Here is a 26,124-nt window from a genome sequence, read left to right on the forward strand (position 1 = left end):
TTTCATGCTAAGTAGGAACCAAAACATATTATTTTGGAAAGATTTATTAAAATCTGCTCAGCCATTATGGTGATTCCAGTCAACTGGGGAAAACATTTAACATTTAAGATTTTTTTCAGATTTTTCAAGTTCTACCCTGTTCATTTAAGTATAACCTGGTTTACAGGATTCATTTCATGTAAGAATTGTGAATTAGATAATGCTTTGAGCAAGGCATGGGAAAGGAAGCTTACCCACACTAAAAACAGAAGAAACTGGGAGAAAAAATTATTCAGACTTCTGCCAAGGATCATTTCCCCTCCTGCTTCCTCCTTGCTTCACAAGTGCTGGAAGGGTAATGAAACATTGACTTACACCAGCAACAAACAGCTGCTTCTGATGTACTGCCTTGAACCTTTTGGCTTGAAAATGAAGACAAGAGGCCCCTTGCTACCAGCTTTTCTCCCTCCATGAGGCAGTAAACAGGCAATTTCCTTTCACCCCTTCCTGCATGTGTCGATTCAAAGTCTAGATAATGGCAACAAGACTCTAAAGGGACAATTCTTCCTTCTTCCTGCTCTATAATCCCTTTAGCTGAAGGATAGACCAAGCTAGAATCCATCCTTTAGAAGTATATTCACATTGTCCATCTTTGACTAACTTAGGTGCCTAAATTAGGTGCTTACATTTCCCAAAGTTACTAAAGTCTCCAGAAAATACCTTGTGAATACCTTGTATAATGTGTAATATACTTCTGAGAACCTTAATCTCCCACTGATTTTCTATACTTTTCTGGCTCTGAACAAATCCTTTGCTACCATTTTCATCTATGAGTTTACTTTCCAGCACCTGAAATACAGACTCCAAAATCCAAACACTATGAAAGAACCTTACAGCAATGTCCCTTGATAACACTGCCCAGTGCTACGCAGTTCATCCACTTCAGAAAGCTTCGTTTCTTCCTCTCTCTCCCTCCAAACATCTTACAGGATTGAAGTTTCTGAAAAATTACAGATTCAGCTATTCCCCACCCCCAGCTGTTTCAGGGTATGATTATCCAAAGAGCTGCTGCAAGTATGAAATGATGGCTGAAAAGGAAGACACATGAGAAGGGCTTAGTGCTTTTGTTCTAACTAGTACTCATCATTCTGTTTCTAAAAAAATAACCTCCTTCTCTTAACAGTAACAACCTTTCCTTTTTTCCAACTTGTGATGAGTTCAGCAGTTTTCCACTGCTAGCAAAAAGTGCTAGTATAGCTGGTTATAATCCTGCAGAAAGAAGAGCACTGGGGGACCAACAGGAGGAGGAAGTCACGCTGAGATGCTGTTAAATATTGTGTCCCCTGTACAACTGGAGTTAATGTTTGAGTTTGCTATTTATCACTACAAGAGAAGAAAAAAAAGGAAAAAAGAAAAAAAATCCCTAGCCTCAACTGATAACTCCAAAGACCAGAATCTGAGCAAGCAACACACAAACAATTTCACTGAGGCCCATATAAAAACTTGGAGAATTGGCTAGTGGCAAACTATCAAGATTCTGCTGTAAGATATTAGAAGTTTAAAATGATATGTAGATGGTAGTTTAACATGCTACTTAAGTGGCGCCTTACATCTATGTAATGTACAACTATATGATAATCAAGTGACACATGACACAACCTTAGTAACCGAAATTAATTTGTTGGTTTTAATTTAATGTGATATGCCTACCCATCTGTCATACCTATTATCGTGGTATTTGAGCAGTTGACTGAACATTTTCTACCGGATTTAAAATGAAGCAACAAGTGATTCCCTAAATTCATAACTGCTACCATGTATGGAAATAGTGTGAATCATCATATTCTTCCCTCATTCAGATAATCTACCTGATCTTTTTTTTCCCCCTTCTGAGTGCTAAAGCATAGGCACATTTAGGAAGTACTCCTGAGTTCTTCATACCACCAAATGATGACTCTGTTAGCCAGACAGTGTTCATTAAAACAGCTGCTAGACATGGAATAATAAGATGAACCAGGAGGAATTCCTACATCCCTGCCTCCCTCTGAATAACGCCTCATCTGCTATCAAAAATAAATCCAGGTAAAGCAAACATTTTAGAAAAACTTATGATTTTTTTTTAGTGACTGCCAGATTTGTAGTAACAAACTTCAGTATTGGCTAGGGTGAATGTCAGTCTTCATAGCAACAGGGATAGTGCTGTTGAAACCAGAAGAATCACGTCAGATCTGGATATGACCCCAGTTTATCTAATGAGATGTATTACACAAATGTAAAAGTCATATACACTAAAGTTTTTTCAACACACCAAAGAAATTAAACCTATTTACTACTACCTTGCACACAATATATAAAAGATGACTGAATAAAAGCAAAACAGAAAACATTAACTAAGTGCTGCATGAAAGGCAGCAATCGTAGGATGATGCGTTTTACAAGGGCAGATAGTACTCTCACAGCTGGGCTTATATTGCATAACAGAACTTGTAAACTAGCTCTGCTAAACATTTTCTATGACTTTGATCTACATTAGGTTTGTTTTGCAATGTCCAAATCAGTTTTCAAACTCAAATTTAATTAAAGCTCACTTGTCAACATGGTCTGAACTTTAGGTCTGCAACAAATTCCCTGCACCATGTGATTTCTTGTAGTGCAAGTTTAATAAAAAATACTTTGCACAACTTTGCCCTTTAAAATGAGACCAAGTCCTCAAATCAGAAAATGCTGCATTTGTACTTAAAATAAGGAACACACAGACAAGCTTGCAGAAGTCAATAGGATCACTTTAGCATATTACATGAGAACTGCTTGTAAATGACCACAATTTAGAGCCAACAATGTACAGCTATGGCACATCATAGCTGCAGCTTTAATGGAGGAAGGGAGGGAAGGAGGGAAGGAAATAAATGAGGACTGCAACCCAACGCATCTGTTTAGTTTTTTTTTTCACTTCAGAGTAATGTGCATTGTCCCGAGCCTGATAGTTCATTCTGATTATGCTTACATGCACATCACTATGCTTTTAAGCAGCTCTACAATGCTGAAAGAACAATGCTGTGACAGCCATCTGGATCTTCCACTGAAAATCTTCATTATATCCTTATGTATTGCTGGACTCGATCTCTTTTGCCATATTGCTAAATCTGTCCAATTTTGCTAGACTTTTCTTATATATTCCTAAACACAAACACCTCCAAAAAACTACACACGCAATTTGGTTGCCAAGCAAGGACTCGTGAAAATTCCCTGTTCTCATGTGCAAGATATTTCTTGGCTGAATCTTCTGTCAAATCCAACAACATTAGGGTAATGCATTTTGCACTCTGAGGAGAGATGGCTGACAAGCTAATTTTAAGAATTTATTGTTGCAGCAACAAATTACAAAAACAGAAGAAACTTACTCAACAAAACTAAGAATCCAAATAATTCCTCACTTCCATTCTACCTGCAGATAGTCTAAACTGTGCATATAGACTGTAGCAAGAGACTATCCCAGCCCAATATAGCTGGTACAGGTACTAGCACTGTTAAGTTTTATCTTGTGTTAGACTTTTAGGTGCTCTTCTGGCATAATAGCTATTTCAAGAACAACAAAAACCAAAGGATCCATGGTAATGGATTTCACAAGCCCCAAGGATTAATTTAGTGAAGCAAAAGAATACAAAACATTTTGCTTTCTTCTTTTCTTTAAATATGAAAGCTCAGATACAGTAGCAGAGGTGATCAACTAGCACAGACTTCTCACAGATGTGACAGTAACTGTTTGAAAAATGAAATATTTAAGAGTGAAAGACTTCTGTCTTCCAATATACAAAGGAAGAGGGGTTTTTGTTGTTTTTATTTCAGAAGACTCTGGTAGAGGAGTGGAGGGTATAGAAAAAGAAATCAACATTTCTGCATTGTCAATTGCTAAGATTGAGTGCAGTTACCAGCAGACATAGCTGCAGCCATTTCTCCATTTTCAATCATAAGATAAGGCTTACGGTAGACATCTCAAGTGCTTGAGACATCAAACACCACATAGAGCTAAGATGCTACAAAAGTGTCCTGACTGCCCACTATGAGCCAGTCAGAATCAGTGCTACCATGACGCTAGCCACATCATGACTGGCAGATGCTGTAAAACATCTCCAATTTTTTGTCTGATAATGGAAGGGGGGATATCAATCTGATATCTGCAAGTGACAAAAAAAAATGCATATTCAATAAGCAAGGAAACCTTCAACTATCAATTCTGTTGAAAGTAGAGGGTGAAAGAGTAGAACTTCTTGAAAGAGAAGTTTAGATTTCCTTCATATCAGAACATTGTGGGCAAAAAAGGATTGCTATCAGCTTCCCCTGGAATAAACTTCTAGGGCCCAGCTTTTCGTGGCACCATGCAAAAACTACTGCTTCTGAAAGACTGAACACGGTGGGAATCTGCAAGTGTATAAAACCTGTCCCCTGCAAAAACAAATGCAGTATAAAACCCTAAACAGTCTCATTAGCAAGATCAGTATCTCCAACGTGATAACAGTGAGTCATTTTGTTTTCAGAAGAAGTAAGATTACAGCACCCATCTGTGCACACGTGCATTTCTATAGCACAGTATGCAAGTGTCTAAAACAGGCAAGCAGTCACTTATTCTAAGTAGCACCAACAGGAATTTCACATGTTGGTTTAACACCACTCATGCATATTCCTAAAAGACAAGCTAAAATTCCTTATTGAACCTTAATGCACAGGCTTAATGCTTCAGGCATTAAGGGAAACACCTTCTGGGAGCTTGTCTTTCAAAACTCACCCAATTCAATCCTTACGTGCACTCAAGCTGCAGTCTCCTCTATAACATAGCTACTGGGAAGCAACAGCGCAGTGCAAGGCCCTGTCACCATTTTTTTTTTTTCTTTAAACTAGTCATGCACCCTAGAGCATTTCCTGAATTGGCAGGTAATACAGGTAATGCTTATCACATGCCCATATCTTGATACCTTACATTAGTTCAAGAGCACAGTAATCAGTATCCTGGCTTTTCAAATGCTGTGGAAGAGGAGTAGTTTTAGATCTCTACCATTCCCTGAGAAAAATATTTTTGCCCACTTCTAAAGAGGAAGCTTGCTTAACAAGCTTTTGCTAATTATCTCTCACATCGGATAATGGTTTAGCAATGTGCAAAAGTACTCTGGTTATTCTGTTCCTCTAAAAGAACTAATACAAACTGTTTCAGCTCTGCAAAGGTCTTCAGCCTCAAAAACATTTTCAGTTTTCCTCCACGGCATATAGATTAATGTGTTATTTTGCATTCTTTGTCAAGTGAGATTCTTCACACATTCCAAAATAAATAGTAGTAAATGTATCTGCTGACCTTTTAAGGCTGTCAAATACCAAGACTCCTTGCTGTGTTCACTGCAAAATAAGTAACTAATATTAAGTATGTGTGTGTGTGTATATATATACACACATATATATACATATATACACACACACTCTGATATGTTCAAAACCAAAGATAACTAGAATTATGTAGGATGTAATGTAAACATGTCTGAAAGACTCTGATTAAGTTCATTTCTGTATGGTTTTCAATTGCAATCCAATTGTAAAGGAGAATTGAAAAGCCCAAACTGATACTAAAGGTAAATAAGTAATTAGAATGAGCCATTAATTGCTTATAATAGAAACTTTTAGTGGCTGCCTGCTGAACTGAAACTGCACAGCACAAGGCTGGGAAGCAGGCAGAAAGAGTAAAGGAAAAGAGTAACCACCACCCCAAATAAACTCTTTACAGTTGTCTGGAGAGATTATCTCTGAAGGAGGCAAAGTGGTGTATGCACTGCTTACAATTCTTCCTAAGAGTGGTCTGACTATGTCTCTGCATTTAATGTTCTGCTCCTAGGGCAGGAAAAAAGACCATAAAACTTGCCTTTCTCAGCTCTTTATGACTAACATATCCAGTACCTTTTCCCTGATTACTAGAAAACTACTCCTTAGCAACGTTATGGAAGAATGAAGAAAGAAGAGACATCAAAAGAGATTTCCTCCCCACCTCCACCAGCTTTTTAAGGAAGCTTCCTCATCATCAATATCCCTTCTTCTCCTCAAGGCAAGTCAGATGAAGTTTTATTGCCTTAGGTGATCTCCTTTACTGCTAAAAATTAACAATGGCCTGGATATGACCCAACAGTGAGGCTTCCGCAGTTGCAGCGTGACACTTTCTTCTGGATCCCATGAAAATCTTCTAAGAGCAACGCTTGTGCTAGTTACTGTAACGCACACTTAGGAGAGGTTCTCCTTCACTTGCACCCTGTTCCTAGAGCTATTCAGCGCAGCCAGCCCACATGTTTCACCACCACTGACTTAAACAGCATTTTGATTCTCAGACCAGACTGACTTTAGAAGTGCCTACTAGTCAAGAAATCAATTGTATGAGTGATTTCATCTCCATCTGGGTTTGGTAGACCTCTTTGTTCGGACACAACTTGCTCCTCAAGCTGAGATGCCAAGAGTGCACCAAGACAGGGAATTCACTAGTCAAGGACTCTACAATATTCTGACATTAACCCCAATATTGCCTGTCCTTTGCTGATACTGACTCCACTGTCACATCAGCACACATCTGTTTCTCCATGACTGGCTGTTCTCTTCCTACTGCCCCGTATTTAGGACCATCTCCCTGACACTTCCAGCTCAGAGGCATGCTGATAACTCAAGCTTCAAAAGGCTCAGGCAGAAAAAACGCCATCACTTGGAAAATGTGTTCAGTAGGCTGAACACAAAACATGAGAAATAATCCATTATCAGGTATTCTGGACAAGATATTAGAGGATTTTATTTTTACTGACCATCAGTGATATCCCAGGATTTCAGCTTAAAAATAAAATAGCTGGGATTGCACTTTGATATCTTGACCCTTTCAAAATATCTGAGAAGTGTTTTGATAAAATAATTTGTTCATGCTATTATCACTGCATTATATTTCTTACTAGGCTCTTTACAGTTCTAACTGCTTACTGTTCATTTTTCTCACTCAGGGGTTCACAGTTTAATTTCCTGACCTATAAACAGTAAAAATTTAAAATGACTATAACTACAGCACAGGATTATTGCATTTTTAAGTTGGTTAGCTACATTAGGAATATTTTTACAGGACAAAATTATATGGCTCTGCAGAAAGTTTTACAAGCCAAGATATTTAGACATGTGCTACATCAGAAGTAGCACCATATGTTCTCATGCTTCAGCACGAAGGACAAAATGCCTATAATGAAGTTTTTCTCCAAAAGTTACTGCCCTGAGATCTTAAAAAAATATACATGTATTTCAAGTGTCAAGTAATCAGACCAATCTAATTAAGAAGCAGATAATTAAAAGACTAACAGGTTGCTAAATCATGCTCAGGACATATAACCTGAAGCTTGCTCTAGTTTATAAGTAGGATTAAAATAGAAACAGTACCCACAGCTCTAATCTCTGGACAATTTTGAGACAGTGCATTGCACTCAGACAACATTTCACGATAAAAAGTACCACTAAAAGCTCAATACTTTGTATGGCAAGGAAGCTGCTGTAATTGCAGTAACTTTCTGTTCTCACGAAAAGAACTGTTACCTTAGTACTGTCATCACTTATCACAGAACAGAAATGTTTAGACTGACATTTCTGAATGTAGCAGTCTGACTCCCCAGTGACTGTACACTACTGTAGAGCTTTGAAAGTCTTGGACTGAATTCTGATAGGTGCCATTCATAAAACATTTTTAGAAATGACTGGGTTAGTTACTTTGTCCAAGTAATCTTCATCTTTTGGCCGACAATGAGAGCCTTTATCCAGTCTTCCCTCAAACACAGCCACTCCTTCACGTGAGTTTAAACATTTCAGACTGCAATACTTGATAGATACCAGCAGCAACCATCCCCCTGCTAGAAATAAGTCTACTGGGGGGGGGGGGGGGGGGGGGAAGCAGCCAAAAATCTCAAAATGCACTAGTCCACCAAGATCCAATCTTCTCGATCTGCCAAGTCACACAGATGTTCACACTATGGGAGGCGTCATGGAGATTTATATCTACTAAGTACCTGCTCCCTGGCACATTTTCAAGATGCCACATTACTGATTGACAGTAAGGGTCAGATGACCATCCTGCCACAATGTTGTCTTCCGTTTGTTATCTATATATTTATTTAAGCCTAAAACCACCTTTCTCTTTCCATATTCAATCTCATGGAAGATGAGAAACCTGAAAGCCCCAGCTAATAGCTGACTGCACCTCAGATTCATATCAGCCTCTTGATTTCCCAAATGAAGACAGTTACATAACTATTTCACAACAGCAAAAATGGGCCACCAGAAGCAAGACAGAAATAAAGCTTGCTTTGCAAAAGCTATCATAACACTTCATTTTTACTCAAAGTTTGGATTTATTGTGATTTTTTTTTTTAACCTGCAAGAGTTCTTAAGCACTCCATAAATGGAAAAGGTACATTAACATATTCTAATGTCTGTTGCATGAAAAATATATAAATAAAAATAGCTTTGTTCCTCACTGGCCTGGTTAGCATAATTCAGGAAGGAAGGAAACAGTTTGCCTTAAAAGTTGATTTTGAGAGGAAACACATTGAAAATGTTTGTATCAAGCTAATTGTTCATAAAGATGTTTTCTAGGCATGTTAGTAACCTCAGCCCCAGTTTTTACTCCATACTCTAAACACAGGTTTATATAAGAGAAGCTGTTAGAAAAGTAGCATCATGCAAAAGAATAATCAGCAGCCTAAAACTCAGGAGACCTAGATTTAAGGTCTAATTAGTGGTTGATAAATCCCGTTTTGTTATTTATTTTGCTCAGTGTTCTTCAAGTACAACATGAAGATCACAATACTTGCTTCCTTGGGAAATTGTTTTGAAGTCTACTGATAAAAAGTTCTAAATAATAACCAGGCACTACTAACAAGTGTAATATTAAACGCAGGTTAACAGTTCGACCATAGTTCTTCGTAAGCATTAAGGACTCCATTTTCCAAATACATTTTTTCTGACTTTATGCAACCAATAGCTTGGTTGCAATCAAAGGGAGCATTTACACATGTCGGTCTATGCAAGTTCCAAGCATGGATGCTATCCTGGTTAGCACAAGAGGGATTTTCAGGGCTGAAAGCGCCATGAGCTAATCCAACTCCAGCTAAAAAAACAAAGCTCTATAGCCAGAGCTTCCTCCTCCCCTAACTGTCAAGCTTTGGGACAAGCAAGATTGGTTGATAAGCCCCTGCAGGATAAGGACCTGCAGGTTTAAAGCTGTAAAGAAAAGAGGACTTTCTGATTGCTTCTCACAGCAATCAAGGGAACAAAGGAAAAGAGCAGTGTCTTGCACTCCTTCAGGTCCCCCAGCTGCTACCACAGTCCCCATCTTTGGAAATGCAGACTTTTGTGCCTTTGAGAAGCTGACAGGATCACTGAAAAGCAGAAGCAAGCTTGTCCAGCAAAAACCAGAGCAAGATTTTCACATCCAGAAACGTAACAAATTGGGCCTAAGGAGAACAGACAAACTGCAAATGCCAATTTCCAGCAAATGCACTAATATGATTAGTCTGATGACCAATATATTAGAGATTTTCAGTCTCTCCTTTCGCCAGATGTTCATGAACTCAGCAAGATTTAAACATAGCACAGACAAAAACAGTTACCACAAAACATTTATTTTGGTGGCTTTCAGATCTGATATATATTTGGGTTCGGTTGTTTAGGGTTAGGGTTTGAGATTTCTTTAGCTTTCTGCACAATACACCTCTGGATTCTTGATTAGGTTTCTGGAGCAATAAAGGAACTGTCCCTCAGACAGCCTTTCCCAGTTTGTTTTACCAGATACACTGAGATACAAATTCAGTACTTAGCACTGTATAAATAGTCATGCTACCCAGCTGAGTAAGCCAATTGGTTGGTTCATTCATCATCTAGCTAGCATGACTGAACACCTGAGCTCAAGAGATGCACCTGAGCACCTGAATACTACACTGGTAAGCAGAAACACACAGCAGATACACTGAGGCTCAGTGTTTTGAATTAAGATGTTCCTGGTTCCCTCGGAAATAACATTAAATACAGAGAGTGCAAACATTAGTTATTATCTGTATTTTTCACATTCTGGATAGAGAAAATTCTACCACTTTCATCTTCTGTTACAGATCCCTTCTGACCAGTTTCAAGATCCTATGACTTCCTTGCATCAGGATGTATTTCTGGGTAGCACTTCAAAAACAAATCAATTAAAATGTAGTCAAGTTTGGGGGTTATTAAAAGCACCTGATTAAAAATGTTAAGTTTGAGAGCAAATGTCACCTGACTGCATTTCTTCTGTCAACACCTTGTTTTCCTATAACAAAGGCAATAAATACCCAAATCTCACAATAGGAGGAGAACTGACATGTAGGACTGATAACTATTATCAACTTACTGAAAAATACATCTGCTAAATGCACCTTTAACAAACACAAAACAGAAAACCAAGACTTGCTACGTTAAAAGCATAGAACCTTTTACATTGATAAATTCAACAAATATTTTGCTCTCAAAGAGTAATTATTACATATTCAAACATCCTTATTAATCCTTCAAATGTACCTCCATTTTCCAAACAGATATCAGAATCACCTCTGTCAACTGAGTGTGTTAGATATATGTATATACACGTATATGTATAAAAGACCATCAGGCAATAGAGCTGGAATAGAACGTGTTGCCCAGGAAACTGACTCCTAGCTTCAGTGCCTACAGCACACATTTCCAAGTGGCAGTTGATACGCGTTGACTTATCTGTTATATGAAATACACTTTGTTTAATTTGGGTTGTTGTAGAGTTATCGTGAAAGAGGGTAAAGCAAGTCCCCTTTTGGGCTTCCACAAGTATCTTTTCAGTACTCCATGGGTCTGTAACGGGATATAATTGCAATAGTGTGGTCAATACAAGGAGTTAGCAGTATCCAATTCATTCTTGACAAAACAAGGATGACAGAATGACTTGAGGTGATAAAACTCAGATCCAAGCTTCCAAAATAGTCTGATCGGTCATTTTTCACGCTGACAGGCAACCCAGCAATTCATTTTTATCGACCTAAGTACAACTTTTCAGTACATTATAAAAGATATCTTTCCATTTTACTACTTCTATACGGAAGGCAAAATGTCAGTACAGTCACCTAAAGACTGAAATCAGAGTTTGGTTTAAAATGCTCAAGATGTTTTTTTGTCCTCCTAACTCTCCAAATTATTCACATGTGCTGTGGCAGCAAGCAGCCAACATGTAGCATTCAGTATTATTGATTGGAGTGTAGAGTTCAGGTGTCAAGTTCCAACAACAAGGAATAAATCAAAAAATTCTTAGCGCCTGTACCTGGAGGAGACTGATTCTGGTATCTTCTGCGTTTATTTAAGACTGCAGAGCCTTTGGTCTTGGAGGTTGGAGATCTGGTTAGGAGAAAAGAGTTGTTGGAATGCTTTGCTTTTGTTATCTTTATGGACTGCATAAGCTTTACTGGAGTATCTTTAATGATACTGCAAAAATCTAAAATTCAAAGTCCAACTTCAGGTTACAAAAATCTTAAAATAGATACAAGCAAGACAAACTACAATCACAGGCAAGTGATGTCTGCAAAAATGCTGCAAGAGCAAGGCGATCTTGCTCTTGTCTGGGCATCCAACTCCAGGGCAAGTCAGGTGCCCAAGGAGTGAAATGCTCAAATACTTTAAAGGACTAAGCCAATTTGCATGTTTAACCTTCAAGCATTCATTTGAATGCATTTGGTGTATTATTTTACTCAGCTGTCTTCAATGAAATGTTCTTTTTCTCTCTCATAAGCAAACAGTATTTTTAGAGACTCATCTTCAGGCCATCAATAATATTCTTAGACCACAAAAATCATAATATGGATTTTTAACATTAAGATTCATCCACTGGAAAACTAAAACAGATTCTCAAACCAACAGGGGATGTGGGTCACCAATCAATGCTCTTCTCCAGGATTATCTGAACTTAGCATAAATATGAGCAATGAAGTGATGAATAAACCCTATAACCTCTGCAAAATGCATATTTTTTTTTAATCCAAGTCACAAATATATATTCCAAAGCCTACAGCAAGTGCTGATCAAGCCAAATTTTTAAAATGCACAGGAACTTAAACAGATGCACTTAAGAGAAACAACCTGCTGAGGCCAAACATTTGAAAGAGATCTCACAATTTATCAAATAGAAGTTTGATATTGCAGGTTCTGTCTCATTAGAACCTTAAACTTAAACAGTATCATAAAAGTTCTGGAATTTTTAGGTAACTTTTGATGAAGTACCAAAATGGAGAGCTTTAAAAGATATTCAATACTGTTGTTTATCACAGGGCTCACTGATTATAGCTGAAAAATAATGCATCTCTTATTCTTGACAGTGGTTGAACAGTGCTGTGTTTGATTAGTCTAAATAACCACTTAAAATTACGATATGGATTTTTACAGGTCAGCATTACAAATATTGCCATCTTTCTCCCCCTTGTTTTGTCACCTGCCACAATATGTGTCATCATCTAGCGCAAAGTTCACACAAATCATGCACAAGAAAAATAGAGGGTCAAAGATTTGCTTGCTGAAGTACACAGGTGCAAAAAAACTGCTAGATCCCTCCCCTCCCCAAACAATGTGTAGGAACCGGTGCAAATAAACCAGAAGCTCTGTAGCAAAACTGACACAAGTTGGATTAAGACTATTTATTATTCACAATCAGGCTTCACAGATCTGATTATCCTTCAAGATAGCCTAGCTCAAGGTGGCACTTTTCCCATTTGCAATTACTACACTTGCAGCATTTTCCATAGTGTGGACCACATGCTCACAGACAGATCTTTAACCATGATTTTTTTTTTTCCTATGGATTTTACAGGATGAAAAGCATTAAAAAATTCAAAGATACTAAGTGTGCATAGACTAGTATCATTAGGGCATTTTTAAATGACTGATGTATCTTTTTCCCCTCCCATGTTATAACTGTATAATTAATTTCCTCTGAAACAAATTACTGTTATTAATGGCATATCTCACTGTCTTTCAGTCCCACTGTCCAAGGCTTCTTCCAGGCTAATCTCTCCCTTTTCTTATTTCATTTGGTTTCTTTCAGCTGTAAAACCCTCTGAAAACCTGATCACAAGTGATCAGATTTCAAAAGAAGGACTTGAGACAGAGCAAATGGGGAGGGGAAGGAGAAGGAAGGTAAGGGAGAAAGGTAGGTTTTTTTTGCTTGTTTAGATGTGCTTTTAGGTTTCTTGATTGTAGATGCCCCACACATTATAGAAGATCCTTAATTCATGTACATAAACACCTATAAAACCCTTCACAGTACTTAAAGTTTGCAATGAAGGTGAAGACCATATTAAGTCCTTGAGGCTTATTACAAACCACTGTGGGAGAACAAGGGTATGGAAAAAAATGCATCCACATACACAGGAATACAAAAGAACCACCTTACAACAATTGCAACTTGCTATACTGGACCAGGCAATTGATCCAATCAGTCTTTTATTCCTTTTTTCTAAAGCAGCCAGTGCTGGCTGCTTTAGATGGAGGCACCCAAGACCTGTTGCCATAAACAGAAATGGAATAACATACCAGAGTGAAATTCATTCTTAGTTTCTATTAGTTAGATGGCAATTTATGCCTTAGACCAAAAGAATCACGTCTCTTCCAAAGTATCATGGATATCCATGTGTATACATTTCTTTAAATGCTACTGAACGAAAGATTATATGTATGGTATTTTTTTAGGACTTTGACAGCTGTTGGGCTCTGTCATTTCACAGCAATGAGAATCTGGCTAAATGTGCTAATGTGGCTTAAGAGTCCAGTTACAACTGAGCACCCTATTAAAATACTTCTCCAAATTCTACAGTAGAGTATTCTATCCCTTTTTCTTTACTAAGGCTTAACACTCCAGTTTTCTTCAGACAACAAGTGGATACAGTGGACTCTTCCACAGTTTCGAGTATGAGCTTGTAGTAAAGCCTATAGTAGTAAAACAAGCACTGTGTAATTCAGGTTTAACCTTTTTGCAAGAGCAGATGTGGTATATTAAAGATCGACTTCTTTCTGCAGGAAGCAGCAAAATTCAGAGCTCCATGTTTCAGTCCTAGCTAATTTGCTCAATGGAACCCACCCTTTAACTATTCAAGAAGCACATGCAGACAAGATTTATATCAAGATCATTACTTGAACATAATTCTAAGTGTTCTCTCAGTAACTATGTCTGTGTATTTGACAATAAGACTAAGATAAGCTGTGCTTCAGTTCACTAATTGAGACATGACTTACTAGCTCAGAAACCAATGAGTTGTCATTGCTAGAGTCATGTTAAGTACACAAAGCTTTATTACACCTTGTTAAATACCCTATAATTTGGAATGCTTCACTGTCCTATAGCACCTGTCAACATCTAAAGAATGTACTTTGTGTGGGAATGGTAAGTACAGTATTTTCAGTGCCACTCTACACTGACTGCTTTGCTCCTCACTAGGTATTATTAACCCATTCAACTCCCTGTACAATTCTTAACAAAATTAAAAGAAAACAAAACAGAAAGGTTCCATTAATAGACAGAGCCGGAATGGCAGGACACCCTTTGATTAACATGCACAGTACACCCTGCAAGGCTGAAGTACTTAAACAAGCAGCACTTACCAAGAATTATAGTAATATTTTAACTCTTCATTAAAACTGACAGAGTTCAGAGAATTTGACAATTTAATCACTGCAATATTTCTAAAAACATTTTACTGTAAGAATGTCATAACATAGTAACTCAAAGCTGCTTGAAGGGCTATGTTGTATGTTGGCCCCTCCTGAAGTTAAAGGTGCTCCCCCCAAGCAAGGATTCCAGCTAGGCTTTAATGTAAGGACTTTTCATTCTGGTACAAAAGAAGTCTGCCTATGTATTTCAGGCAGACAACACTAACTGCCCCTCCAAGCTCCTGATGACTCAGCGGTCATCAGGAAGGCAAAGAGAAGGCAAATATCTTACAATGTGACCCAATTACCATGAAAATAAATGAGCTTTTATATCAGCCTGAGTACAGGATGAAGCAACCTCCTACTCACTACTTGAAAAATGTATTGTTTTCAAAACATACATTTAAATAAGCCAAAAAACCCACAATGCATCAGATGCAACCCACACACAACACCAGTGAAGTCCACACAGATGCTGTCAAGGCTGACAACACTGGCACAGCCTTTCACCTCCGGAGGTCCGTGTTCAAATGTCAGTGAAGTTCTAACGGACACTCAAAACAAGAGATAAGGCCATAAATCTCAAATTAATCAGCCAGCTGGCATAGCTGCTAACCTCCATTCTGTGCTGGACGCTTGGAAGATAAGGGCACCACTCACAGCTCTGAAGCGAGGGTTACTGATGGGACTGCGTCAATGCGTCTGCGTGGCAGAATAAGCACTCTAAATGGAAAAGTAAGGAAGCAGAGAAAGTAAATAAGGCGGCTCTGCACAGGTGAACCCTAGGCAGGCTTATCCTCATTTTTGTAAGTGCATAACACTGTTCATGTTTTCAACTGATGATTCAATATAACTTCTGCATCCATACCTGCAAAACGGCTACCGAACCAAACATCCCCCAACCTGTAATGGAGCAATAACTATTGCTATCTAAATGTAGGATTTGGCATTCATCCTTATTACAGTGCATTCTGTTTTTAAGACTAGTTGTCAAGATGCTATCATTCAAACTGCTTTCAGACCTTCCCACAAGAGTGTCATCTTAAATTTTACAAAATATACACTCCAATCCTTTAGAAAGTTATGAAAGAAAACAGTGAAGAATGACAGATGCCTGCAAAAATTCAGTTCTGATGTAGCCTTCCTGGAAGGGCATGAAGTACAGACAGTTACTGAGAAGATGCATCTCTAGACACATTTTCCAAACTGCTGTGGACCTACCTTATAGGAGTTTAATTCAAGCCATGCTTTCCTAGCAAGCTAGGGAATTTCAGGTGAAACAGGGTCAAAACCCTTCCTAGTTCAAAATAGTTACATTTACTACCCCCCACTCTCCCCAATGCCTGTTACCTCACAATACAGAGGAGGGATAGTTTTTGTATAATTATTCTTAATAAGTTTACCTCAACTTATTTCCTCATTACCACCTAGACATTTAAAAACAGTTTAGTTACTTGTTCCAGTATTTTTCCAGATACTATTATTAAAATCAACAATTCCACAATTTTCTTGTTGTTCTTTTCTCCCCCTCAAGACTGGAAAAAAAATCAGCATAGTCTCTTTTCCAAAACTTCACTCATCTTCTTTAAAGATCTCAAAGAAGGTATGCTAATTGCTCTAAAACTGTTTCAGCAAGGTCTCCTTAGCGAATTTACTAGGAACTTTATCAGGCCTAGTTTACTTGGAGAAAGAAAAAAAACACTAATTATTTTTCTCCTCTTTCCTTTTTTAGTCTTACTAGAATGGTTTTAGCCATCTGATCCCAGTTCACTAAAAGGACTAAGATGGAATCAAAAAGTAAGAATTCCATCAATGAAAAATCTGGCATCACTTGTTGATGGTATTAAGTGGCAGAGTAGCCGTCATCTTCCTTGCGATAGTAACATACTTACAGAATGCTTTTGTCCCTTAAGCCCTTAGTTGTACTTTCCAACAGCCTTTCTCATTATATCCTCATGTGCTTCTACAGTACACAAGTGTAGAAATAGCACTGTGCCTACATTTTCATCCATGTGGTTTCTTTTAAGTATGGTCTCAAAAACGCTTCAGCTTGCATTCTTCTTTTACATGCAGAGTAACTGGATCTCACTCCCACTCTACATGAACTTCATTGTTGACTTCCTCATCACTGAGGCGCTCACAGCCTCAATGAACTGGTCTTTAACTGTACCACCCGTCTTTCTTCCACACCTTGCACTTAAATGGCAAGGGGACAGGTTGTTTGGCAAGTGTTTTTTTGTTGTTTAAGATCAACACGGTAGTTAAGAAAATCCCACTCACAATGTTCTCAACTGAGAACAAGTCTTCAACTGAAGAGAGGTGTTATTCATTTACTGCTTGTCATGCCTGCCCTAAAACCATTAAGAAAATGAAGGGGGTATGTAAGGCTTCAGCTAAGTATGCAACACTGCTAAACATCCATAAGTCTTCACCAGTCATTTCAGAAATACTAGCACAGAACCTGAAAGTGGTGAGTTCATGCATAGCGTTACATGTCATGCAAAGCTGTGGTCTATCTGTAGCCTCTTAAGGGCGATGATTGTTAAGCTGAATCATTCCTATACATCCCCACTTTAAAGTGTAGTGCAGCCTCCTGTCTCATATCAAATAGCTACAGATGGAAGCATATCTCTACAATCAGCACCAGTCAATTCCCACTCTGATCATCAACTGAACTTTTCAGCAATCGGAGTGCAGGAACATTCAGCCAGCTGTTTTAAGCTAGACCTTATAAACAGACAGTCTTCCCATTAAGATATGAACACTTACTGGAAAGATGATCCAGCATATACTAAAACATTTAAAGCAGAACTACTTTTGCCGGTGAAGTTAAAGAAATTTAAATGTAAAGTTCTCCCAAAAACCCTCAGACATGATTTTCTAGTAGTTCCATAGCTTTCATATTATAAGCCATGTTTTAGCTTGTGGGGTTATTTGCCAAAAATGAGTTTTTTAATAAATACAGCATGCTCTAACCACATACATATTCACAGATCAGGCCTCAGTTCTCTTGCAGTCTGTAATATCTAAACCTGATTTATGAGTCTGATGTAAATCCCATGGAATTCAATTGAAAGACTCCCATTGACATAAAAGTCTTAGAGCTCTACAAACCCTCTGAAATAAATAGTAGATTAACTCATACTGACAAGCAGAAATTCTATCAATCCTGTAGCCTTTGTTTATACAGCAGGTTACTCTTAAGAGTAAATAATATTGTAGTATGCTCTAAATGTCAGATGTACATTGGGTGCCATCAGGAAAGCTCAATTTATACACTAATATTGTACACTGCTATGAATGCCAAGCAAATAATTTTCATTTCAATTATATGAAAAGTAACATGTAAGCAAGCCTACACAGAAACATGACATCATTTCACTATTCGAGCAGCAGGATATGAGCTATTTCCAGTGAAATTAACTCAGTAACATTATTACCGGTTTTTGCTCTCTGAAGTCACATTGCAGTTTCCTCTTTTCACTCAAAGCAGTATGTTCTTATTTTCCTTGTAAGAAGCAACACATTTATAGCAGAATTTTGCAAAATTTAAGCTGAGTCTGCGTTTAAGCCAACAAATACTTTTGCTCAAGAGAGACAGCATTGCATTTGTTCTGTACACGAGTCCTCGCACCTCCAGCAGCACATACAGTGTTAGTCAGCAGTTTTATTTCTATTCATTAATAACCTCAGCGGGAAGCAAAAAGCACATGTGAAAGCCTTCTGATATTTTCCTTTCACACAAAAGTCAAAGCCCAGAGTAAAACAAAGGACTTCTAAAATAGAAAGTTTACAATAAACTGCTTAGAATAAAAATCACCACTTAGACTGCAAATCCTGAACACATTAATTTATATTTTTGCACCCACATGTTTGTGTCAGAATTAAAGACTATCCTATATTACTTGAGACTGCATAAGTGTTCACTGTAAAATGTTTTTACCACTGCCATTTTCTATCTAATTTCAGCAGTCTTCCTATCCCAAATAGCCCTGTGCTCATTAACCAGAACAGTTTAAGAGTGATCACAGCAAAAGATCATTAACTACAGCACATCTTGTATTTGGTTAGAGCCTTTAAAATGAAATAAGTTTTCAACTATCAAGCATCAAGCTAAATGCAGCTTTTAGACCCCACTTTTGTGACTCCAGAGGTTGAGGGCACCCATTTCAGAAAAGACAATGGACCAAAGACAACTTTAGACTTGCAATAACTTCTCAGGTACCTCATGAGAGCTTAAAAGATGCATGAAGCCCAAACAATGAATGCATATACCATATCCTGTAATGCAGACTATAGCTACAGACCATATTTCTGTTACCATCATAATATTATATTGCAACATCTTTAACTTTAGCTTAACACTCTGACTAAAGCCTGCAGAGATTCCATCTCTGTTTTCCATATATTTACACACAAAACTTTTGTATAGATAACTGCATGTTACTGAATACAGTGCTTCCCTGTGGTCATGCAAGTGCTAACAAGACCAAAACTCAGGGTTAATAAGACCTATTAGCTATGGATGGAAGCTTTTATTTCAACACAAATAGCAGGGCTGTCTGCAAACATGCTTTCCAAGTAGGAAGAACAATTTCAGGTGGACAGTATAGCACCACGCAGAGCAAGGTCTGATACACAGAGGAATACCTTCTCCTCTCAAACCTGATTCAGAGCCCCCAAAAGGCAATGGAGGCCATTCCACCTCATCCAAAGGGAGATGGGCCAGGCCTCTACCGAGCCTGGTAAGTTCCAATTACATAATAAAAATATATTATTCTACAGAAGAGTCAAAAGATGTTACTCTTCACTATTTACCATTTATCAACACAAAAACTTCATTCTTGTTGGTCAAACAAATGACAGTCACAGAAGTACTGCTGCAACATTGGAAATGTCGTGCAAAATAATCAAATGGCTGTGCAATCAAATGCCTACTAGTTGAATATATTCTGAATTTTAAAGTAAACTAGGTTTTCACCAACATGATAATAGACTTACTACCGATTTTGCAATAAGAATCAAAAATAGCATCCTTTTACATTGCTCATCTGAGTTTAAGGCCAGGTTTCCATGCCACTTTCTTACCTATGTTTGCACAATTACAGCATTTCTCTCTGCCGATGCAAGATTTGGATTTTTGTTACAAGCTCAGCATACAGCTCCCAGTCTGTACTCAGTTGGCAAGTTCATGTATACAGGAACACAAAACATGCAAATTAAGGTTTACAGATTACATTCACAGTGATAGTAAATTACGTTGGTCAGCACTTCTAGCACATTTGCTTAACTTCTTCCCCAAAAGGCAGGGGGAGGCGGGGTAGGAAAGCAGCAGTTGAGCCTAGCCGTGAAGACAAAGTATTTTCCTAAAGTTTTTAAGGGTTATTCCTAACAGAAAAGCTCTCAAGAGTTTAACATTTGACCAAAATGAGACAAAAACTCAGACTAAAGTCAGGAGTAAACTCACAGCTAATATCTACCTCATGCTTAAAATCAAATTCTATAAACATTAGAGAGGCTTGACAACTTATCAGCTTGCAAATTCCTCTGCAAAAGTGATTATGTGAAGGGTGGGACAGGCAATGCTCTGATTCAAGTCAATAAACAGACTCCCAAATCACTGGCTCCCCTCTCCAACTCCTTGTGATTTGGGTCACAATCGTAGATACTTGAAATTGTACCCTGCACCAAGTGGGTCAGTCATCTCAGGTTTAAAGTAACAACTGCTGTCATTCCACTGTTAAAAACATGACGAAAAATAGAACTATTTGGATTGAAAATACCAGAAAGCCCACCATGCTAGGAGCAGAAAAACCATATTATTGTCTGTGAACAAGTTTGAAAAATACCTACTTAAGTAAGACCTTACATCACCTTTCTACATAACCAGTGAATACATTCATGAACGTCATGGGTAAAAGTAAGAAGTCTCTAGGAAGTGTTTCCATACTACATGCTACTTACAAGTCAGTGTAGTTCACATATTTTAATACAACATTTAAAGGAAGTTTTATAAGGTCAGCTTTTAGGACTTACATATTATGCATCTTCACACAGTTTTCATACATTCACCTTAATAATTACCTGTTTTAAAAATTAATTTGAAGTCTCTACACTTACCGCTTTGGGGTTTATCAGCCCTGTGCAATATGCACATTTCACTGAAAGTAATCTGGACTTACACCTACAAAGCAGGTTATCTCAACTGAAGGCATTCTGCAAGTTATTCATCAAAGATAAATGGACTGGGGTGAGACAGCGACATGATAAATGCTGAGGCCAGCACCCGGCAGAGAGCTCTCTGCCTCCACCTCACAAGCAGATCCAACAACAAGCAGTCAGTTCCAACGATGTCAAAAAGACTTCTTGCAGCTGCTTATAAAATGGGAACACATGAACTCCATCCGAGACAATTTACTATGGCAAAATCCTCACTTTCTTCAGAGCTCTATTTCAAATCTACGTACAAAGAACTGAGAAATGAGTTTTCAGCTATAAATAAGATGCTGATTTCTTTTATGTTCTTTAACATCTCAGAGCATGTAGAAGAAAAGCGCAGACTACAGAAATTTTGCTAAGTCTATAAAAAGTTATTTCAACAACAAAGATGTGTATTTGAATTTTTTTCATCATTTCATTTACTCTATTTCATTAATTTCAATAATATTGTCATAACCACTTGTCTCTCAAAACACCAAGATACTTAAATTGTGCCTATCTTAAAAAAAATTATTTGAAATCAGTGGGGATATCAGCTCCTTAAAGCTAGGCATGTTTATTGTTTATCTTCCTAAAGGGCAGCAATAACAACAAATATCCCTTAGGATCTTCCTTAATTTTTAATTTGTTATAATTAAATACATGCAAAAAATCAAAGCTTGGAAAAGCTTCAGGAGCTATCAGGTTCATTTATATTGAGCCTCGCTCTTCAACTGGCTTCTTCTCCAGAGTTTATGGAAAAGCATATAAGAAGCTTTCCAGCAATAAACAGGATACTTAAAATCTTCAAAGCTATAGACAGGCTAGCTTAGAAAGGTGGAAATTAAATTGGAGACATTCACCTCCATTCTGCTGACTCAAATACAGATGGGATCCTTTTCCTCCTTCCTATCTGATACCTAATGCAAACATAAGTCTACATAGGGACAGTTTACATCTACCAACCACAGGGCAGAATCCAGCCCAAAAGTTGTTTCTTGATACCTTACACAAGCACTCAAGATGAACTTTTCCCTCCACTTTTTCAGTCCACCTAAAACCTGGTGGAAGGACAACTGGGCATACTCTGATTATTTAACAAGTCAGTTAATACTAACATCAGACTTGTTACCTTTAATTTCACATAAAATATAGTTCTTTTTCCAAAAGTGTTGATACAGCACTGAAACTACCTTAGTAATTTTCAAAAATGAGTTTTCACTAAATACATTGACCCACCATTCATTCCATTGTATATACTTCTGTGGTGAGGTGACAGGTCATCTGTTACTTGTCTCCTGAGGGTACCTTCTCTGCTGCCTCCACTGAGATGCTTGAGATGCTCTGGGCTCCCTCCAAAATGCTGTTTGAGATGCTCAGGGCTCGTACCCCTCACTTTGTGGAGATGTTCTGTGCTTCCACTTGATGTGTGCTTTTGAAGATGATCCGGGCTGCCACTGCTGTGCTTTTGATGCTCAGGGCTACTACCAGGCCTGTGCTTTTGAAAGTGTTCAGGGCTACTACTCAAAATGTGCTTTGGGAGAGTTTCTGGACTGCTACTGCTGTGCTTTTGTTGCTCAGGTGCTTTGACAACGGTTTTGTGGTGTTCTGGACTTGGTCCTTTCAGGTGGTGATCAGGACTGCCAGAACCCCTAGGCTTCTGGAGATGCTCTGGGCTGATACTCCTGTGTTTCTGATGCTCAGGGCTTCCTTCACCCCTATTTTTTTGAAGATGTTCTGGACTAGTACTCGGATGGTGTTTATGATGGTCCGGACTGTCTGTACTTCCAGTGCTAGAAGTACTGCTCCCATCACCGACGTCTCTGATGTACGTGCTTGTTGCAGTTAACTGGCACAGGCTGATCTGGCTGTCAATAGAGCTCCGGCTGCCCGCTCCACCGCTCTTCTCCTCATCCAGCAACACACACAACTCTTTTAGTTCCAGGTTTTCTTTAACCACTTCTTCCTGTCTCACTTCCAACTCTTTGAGCTTCTGTAAGTATAAGGCAACCTCTTTGTGCATAATGCTAGCACTGTACCTGCCCAGTCTCTGCCATTCACGGGACACCTTCTTGCCCTTCTGCCTATCATCATCCAGAAAGCAACAGAGGTCTCTCAGTTCCTGGTTATCTTCTTGCAGCTTCTGATTGATATCCTTTAAAAGAAAGATAAGCATGAGAGAAGACTGTCTGAAAAAATTAACTTTATACCATTAGCATTATATAAGCCAGTGAACAGCACTGATACAAACCACCATCTAAGCACTCAAGTGAGGCATAAATAATTGTGTGTAGCTCTGGCATACTATAACTGCATCCCGTTTGCATACTAACAAAACACCTGTCCAATACAAAACTGAATCTGCAGAGCTAATTTTGAAAGGTTCAATGACTAACTTCCGATATGGTATGAAAATTTCAGGTGTTTAATTAATGCTAAAAGAAAAAAAAACAAAAAACACAGTAAAAAATCCAGAAGATCATACTCTCTCATGATGTTCTCACTCCCTTGAAAATACTCTTTGCAAAGTTATTGCTGACTAAAATCAGAAAGTACATCAGAAATGGTAATCTCACTAATATAATTAACAACATTTATATTCTCTATTCCCTAAAGCATATTCACATAAAATGAACTTTAGAGACTTTAAATACTTGGGTTTTGTTTGATTTTCCTTCAGATTTGCATAAAAGAATCTTGTCTGTTCTCAATCAAAATTGGTTCAACCACTCCGAAATGAAAAAATCTGCTTTAATAGATTTTTCTCACTTCTAACAAAACAAAGTAGTACACGTTCTCAGTGCCCTTCTCTAACTGAAGAGCAGCAATGCTCTGAAGAAAAAATGTTCAAGCTATTGCTGTATGGCTTGTAACCATATTTGTCTCTCTGGTGTAAATATTCTTCCCTTCTTATTTAGCCTTATGGAAAGACTATTTTAGCGCCGTTTCTTAAAATAAAAAAGGAAGCTTTTGCAACTCTGCTGGATTTGCGTGCGTGTGTGCATGTGCGCATGCGTGCATTTTTGTCTGACCTTGCTCTCAAAACGACTTTGAACTTGACCAGTTTCAACCCAGGTTTGACAAAGGAAAAACCTCAATGAGGTTGCAAGGTAACCTGAAAAATCTCTACGGGATAGGGCTTCTTGAAATGACCCCATGGCGGAAAAAAGTTTGAGTGACAGCCCACAATTTATCAGGGTATCTAAGCAGGCAGCAGCCATCCCCTCAAACCAGACACAGCTGTTCACTGTTACTCATGGACCTGTTCCTTCACATGGGACAAAGGAGCAAGTAGGTACCCAGATACCACTGCAACTCAGCAGGAGCCCAGAGACCTTGTTCTCCCAAATTCCTTTTAAAAGTATCAGCTGAGACATCTGAACAAAAGGTGGAAGTTAAACGTCACTTAGGAAGTTCAGAATCCAGAGAGGCATTTGTCACTCCTTCCTATGCGTTTTGGCTTGCTTTGTTACTTATCTGGCAGATATGTAAACCCATATAACATCACAACACCTTTGAACATATCCAGAACGATATTGCTGTTGCAATTTAACTTGCATTTAAAATGTAAGCTCTGTTTTCACTAATGTAACATCATTGCTGGGTCTCTTTTACCCCCAGACACCTTATACTGTCAGAGAGAGGAGAGGGAGGATTGCCATACGCTGAACAGGAAATCTTAGATTATCAAAGACACTTTCTTAATAATTCAGTTGTCTAAAGCCATTCTACAAGTCATGAACTCTCTTCTGTTGTACCCTCACGTACCAATTCAAAAGGCCACACTGCATCTGGGTCTCTCCTTCTCTCCAACCTCACCTTAACTAAGGAGTTTTACGCAAAGTGTCATGCGTCACAGCAACAAGACAGATAACGTTTTGTAGTCACGTCTACTTTTAAATAACTTCTGAGTTCTCTAACACAGCTGCACATGCTACATCAGGGTAATTCTCTGGCAGCAGTCACGCTATCTTCCCAATTCTCAGAAGCAGGGAAGGAAACATTAAGGACTGTGCTTCCCACCTAGCAAGAGAGTTAAATTAAGAAGGGATAAATCGTTACAGACTTGGTCTGCCTCTCAGCGCACTCTGTGGAAGTGCACCACTGAAAGTGATTTCATTAGAGATGCAGCCTCAGATGTCCTTTGCAGACAAGAAACTGGAGAATGATTCTCATCGCTCCAAGGCAGAACCTTGTAAGTCATCTTAAAAATAGAAAAGTGGCAGAAAACAGCGTATGCAAAACAGAGCCTTCTGAATCTCTACAGTTTTGCACACTGTATTCTTTCACGTGTATTTCAGATAGAAATGTTGAATCTTATTGGAAACCAATGAAGCCTACTGTAAAGGTGACAAGAGTTGGACGTCTCCATCAACCCAAAGCACAGCAGGGCACATTACGGAACAGCTGCGCTCCACAGACCGCACAGTAGTTTGTCACCTCTTAACCGGGCACTTCGTTTTTAAGCAGGCTCAAGTCCTGGTCCCTTCTCGTGCCATTCTCGCCAGGAGCCGGCGGCGCATCCCCTGCGGAGGGCTGCGCGAAGCGGCCGCGGTTGCCCCCGCTGCCCGGACCGCCCCGTCTCCCACCGCTCCCGCGGGACGGGCCCCCCCTCTCCTGCCCCGCCGTGGGACGGGGACACGGCGGGGAAACCCCCCCGCCCCGCCGCCCGCTACCTTCAAGCCGCGGATCTCGCCGAGGTGGAGCTGGAGGCGGCGGTTCACCTCGCGGATGAGGTTGCTGTGGTCCAGCATCGCGCTCATCTTCTCGGCCTCGGCGCGGCGCAGGCTGCGGACCAGCTCCTCCTTGCTCCACTGGAGCAGCTCCTCGTCGGACACCTTGGACAAGTCCTCGGCCGCCGCCGCCCCGCAACTTTCCGACGCCGCTTTCGACATGGTGGCGGCCCGAGGGCGAGCCCGAGCCTGAGCCTGAGCCTGAGCCCGAGCCCGAGCCCGGCCCCGGCGGGCTCCTCCGGCCGGGGGCTCCCCGCGGCGGCGACCGCGCAGCCAGCGCCCGCGGCACCTCCGCGCCCGAGCGGCTGCGGCGCTCCCGGGCCGGGCGCGCAGGGGAGGCGAGGCGAGGCGAGGCGAGGCGAGGCGAGGCGAGGGGAGGCGAGGCGAGGGGAGGCGAGGCGAGGGGAGGCGAGGCGAGGGGAGGGGAGGGGAGGCGCTGCGCGCACCCGCCCCCGCCGCCCCCGCGCGCTGCCGGCGAGGGGGA

At 39.5% G+C, this 26,124-nt stretch overlaps 1 protein-coding gene across 6 annotated transcripts in view; it reads right to left on the reverse strand.

The window, feature by feature from the left end:
* CCDC85A (coiled-coil domain containing 85A) overlaps positions 1-25,866 on the reverse strand; it is a 105,122-nt gene extending 79,256 nt beyond the window's left edge. The window contains exons 1-3 of one of the 6 annotated variants that reach the window (XM_064510047.1): positions 25,584-25,865; positions 22,147-23,062; positions 11,339-11,412 (exon numbers count right to left, since the gene is read on the reverse strand). In XM_064510047.1, coding sequence (XP_064366117.1) covers positions 11,375-11,412; positions 22,147-23,062; positions 25,584-25,802 — 1,173 coding nt within the window. In that variant the 5' untranslated portion in view covers positions 25,803-25,865 and the 3' untranslated portion in view covers positions 11,339-11,374. Of the gene's footprint in view, positions 1-11,206; positions 11,413-22,146; positions 23,063-25,583 lie in introns of those variants that run through there. The other 5 variants (XM_064510046.1, XM_026099275.2, XM_026099271.2 and 2 more) reach the window with 5 other exon arrangements.
* Between the last annotated feature and the right edge of the window lie 258 nt (positions 25,867-26,124).

This window comes from Dromaius novaehollandiae, chromosome 3 (genome assembly GCF_036370855.1).
Source record: "Dromaius novaehollandiae isolate bDroNov1 chromosome 3, bDroNov1.hap1, whole genome shotgun sequence".
Classification (NCBI taxonomy): Eukaryota; Metazoa; Chordata; class Aves; order Casuariiformes; family Dromaiidae; genus Dromaius; species Dromaius novaehollandiae.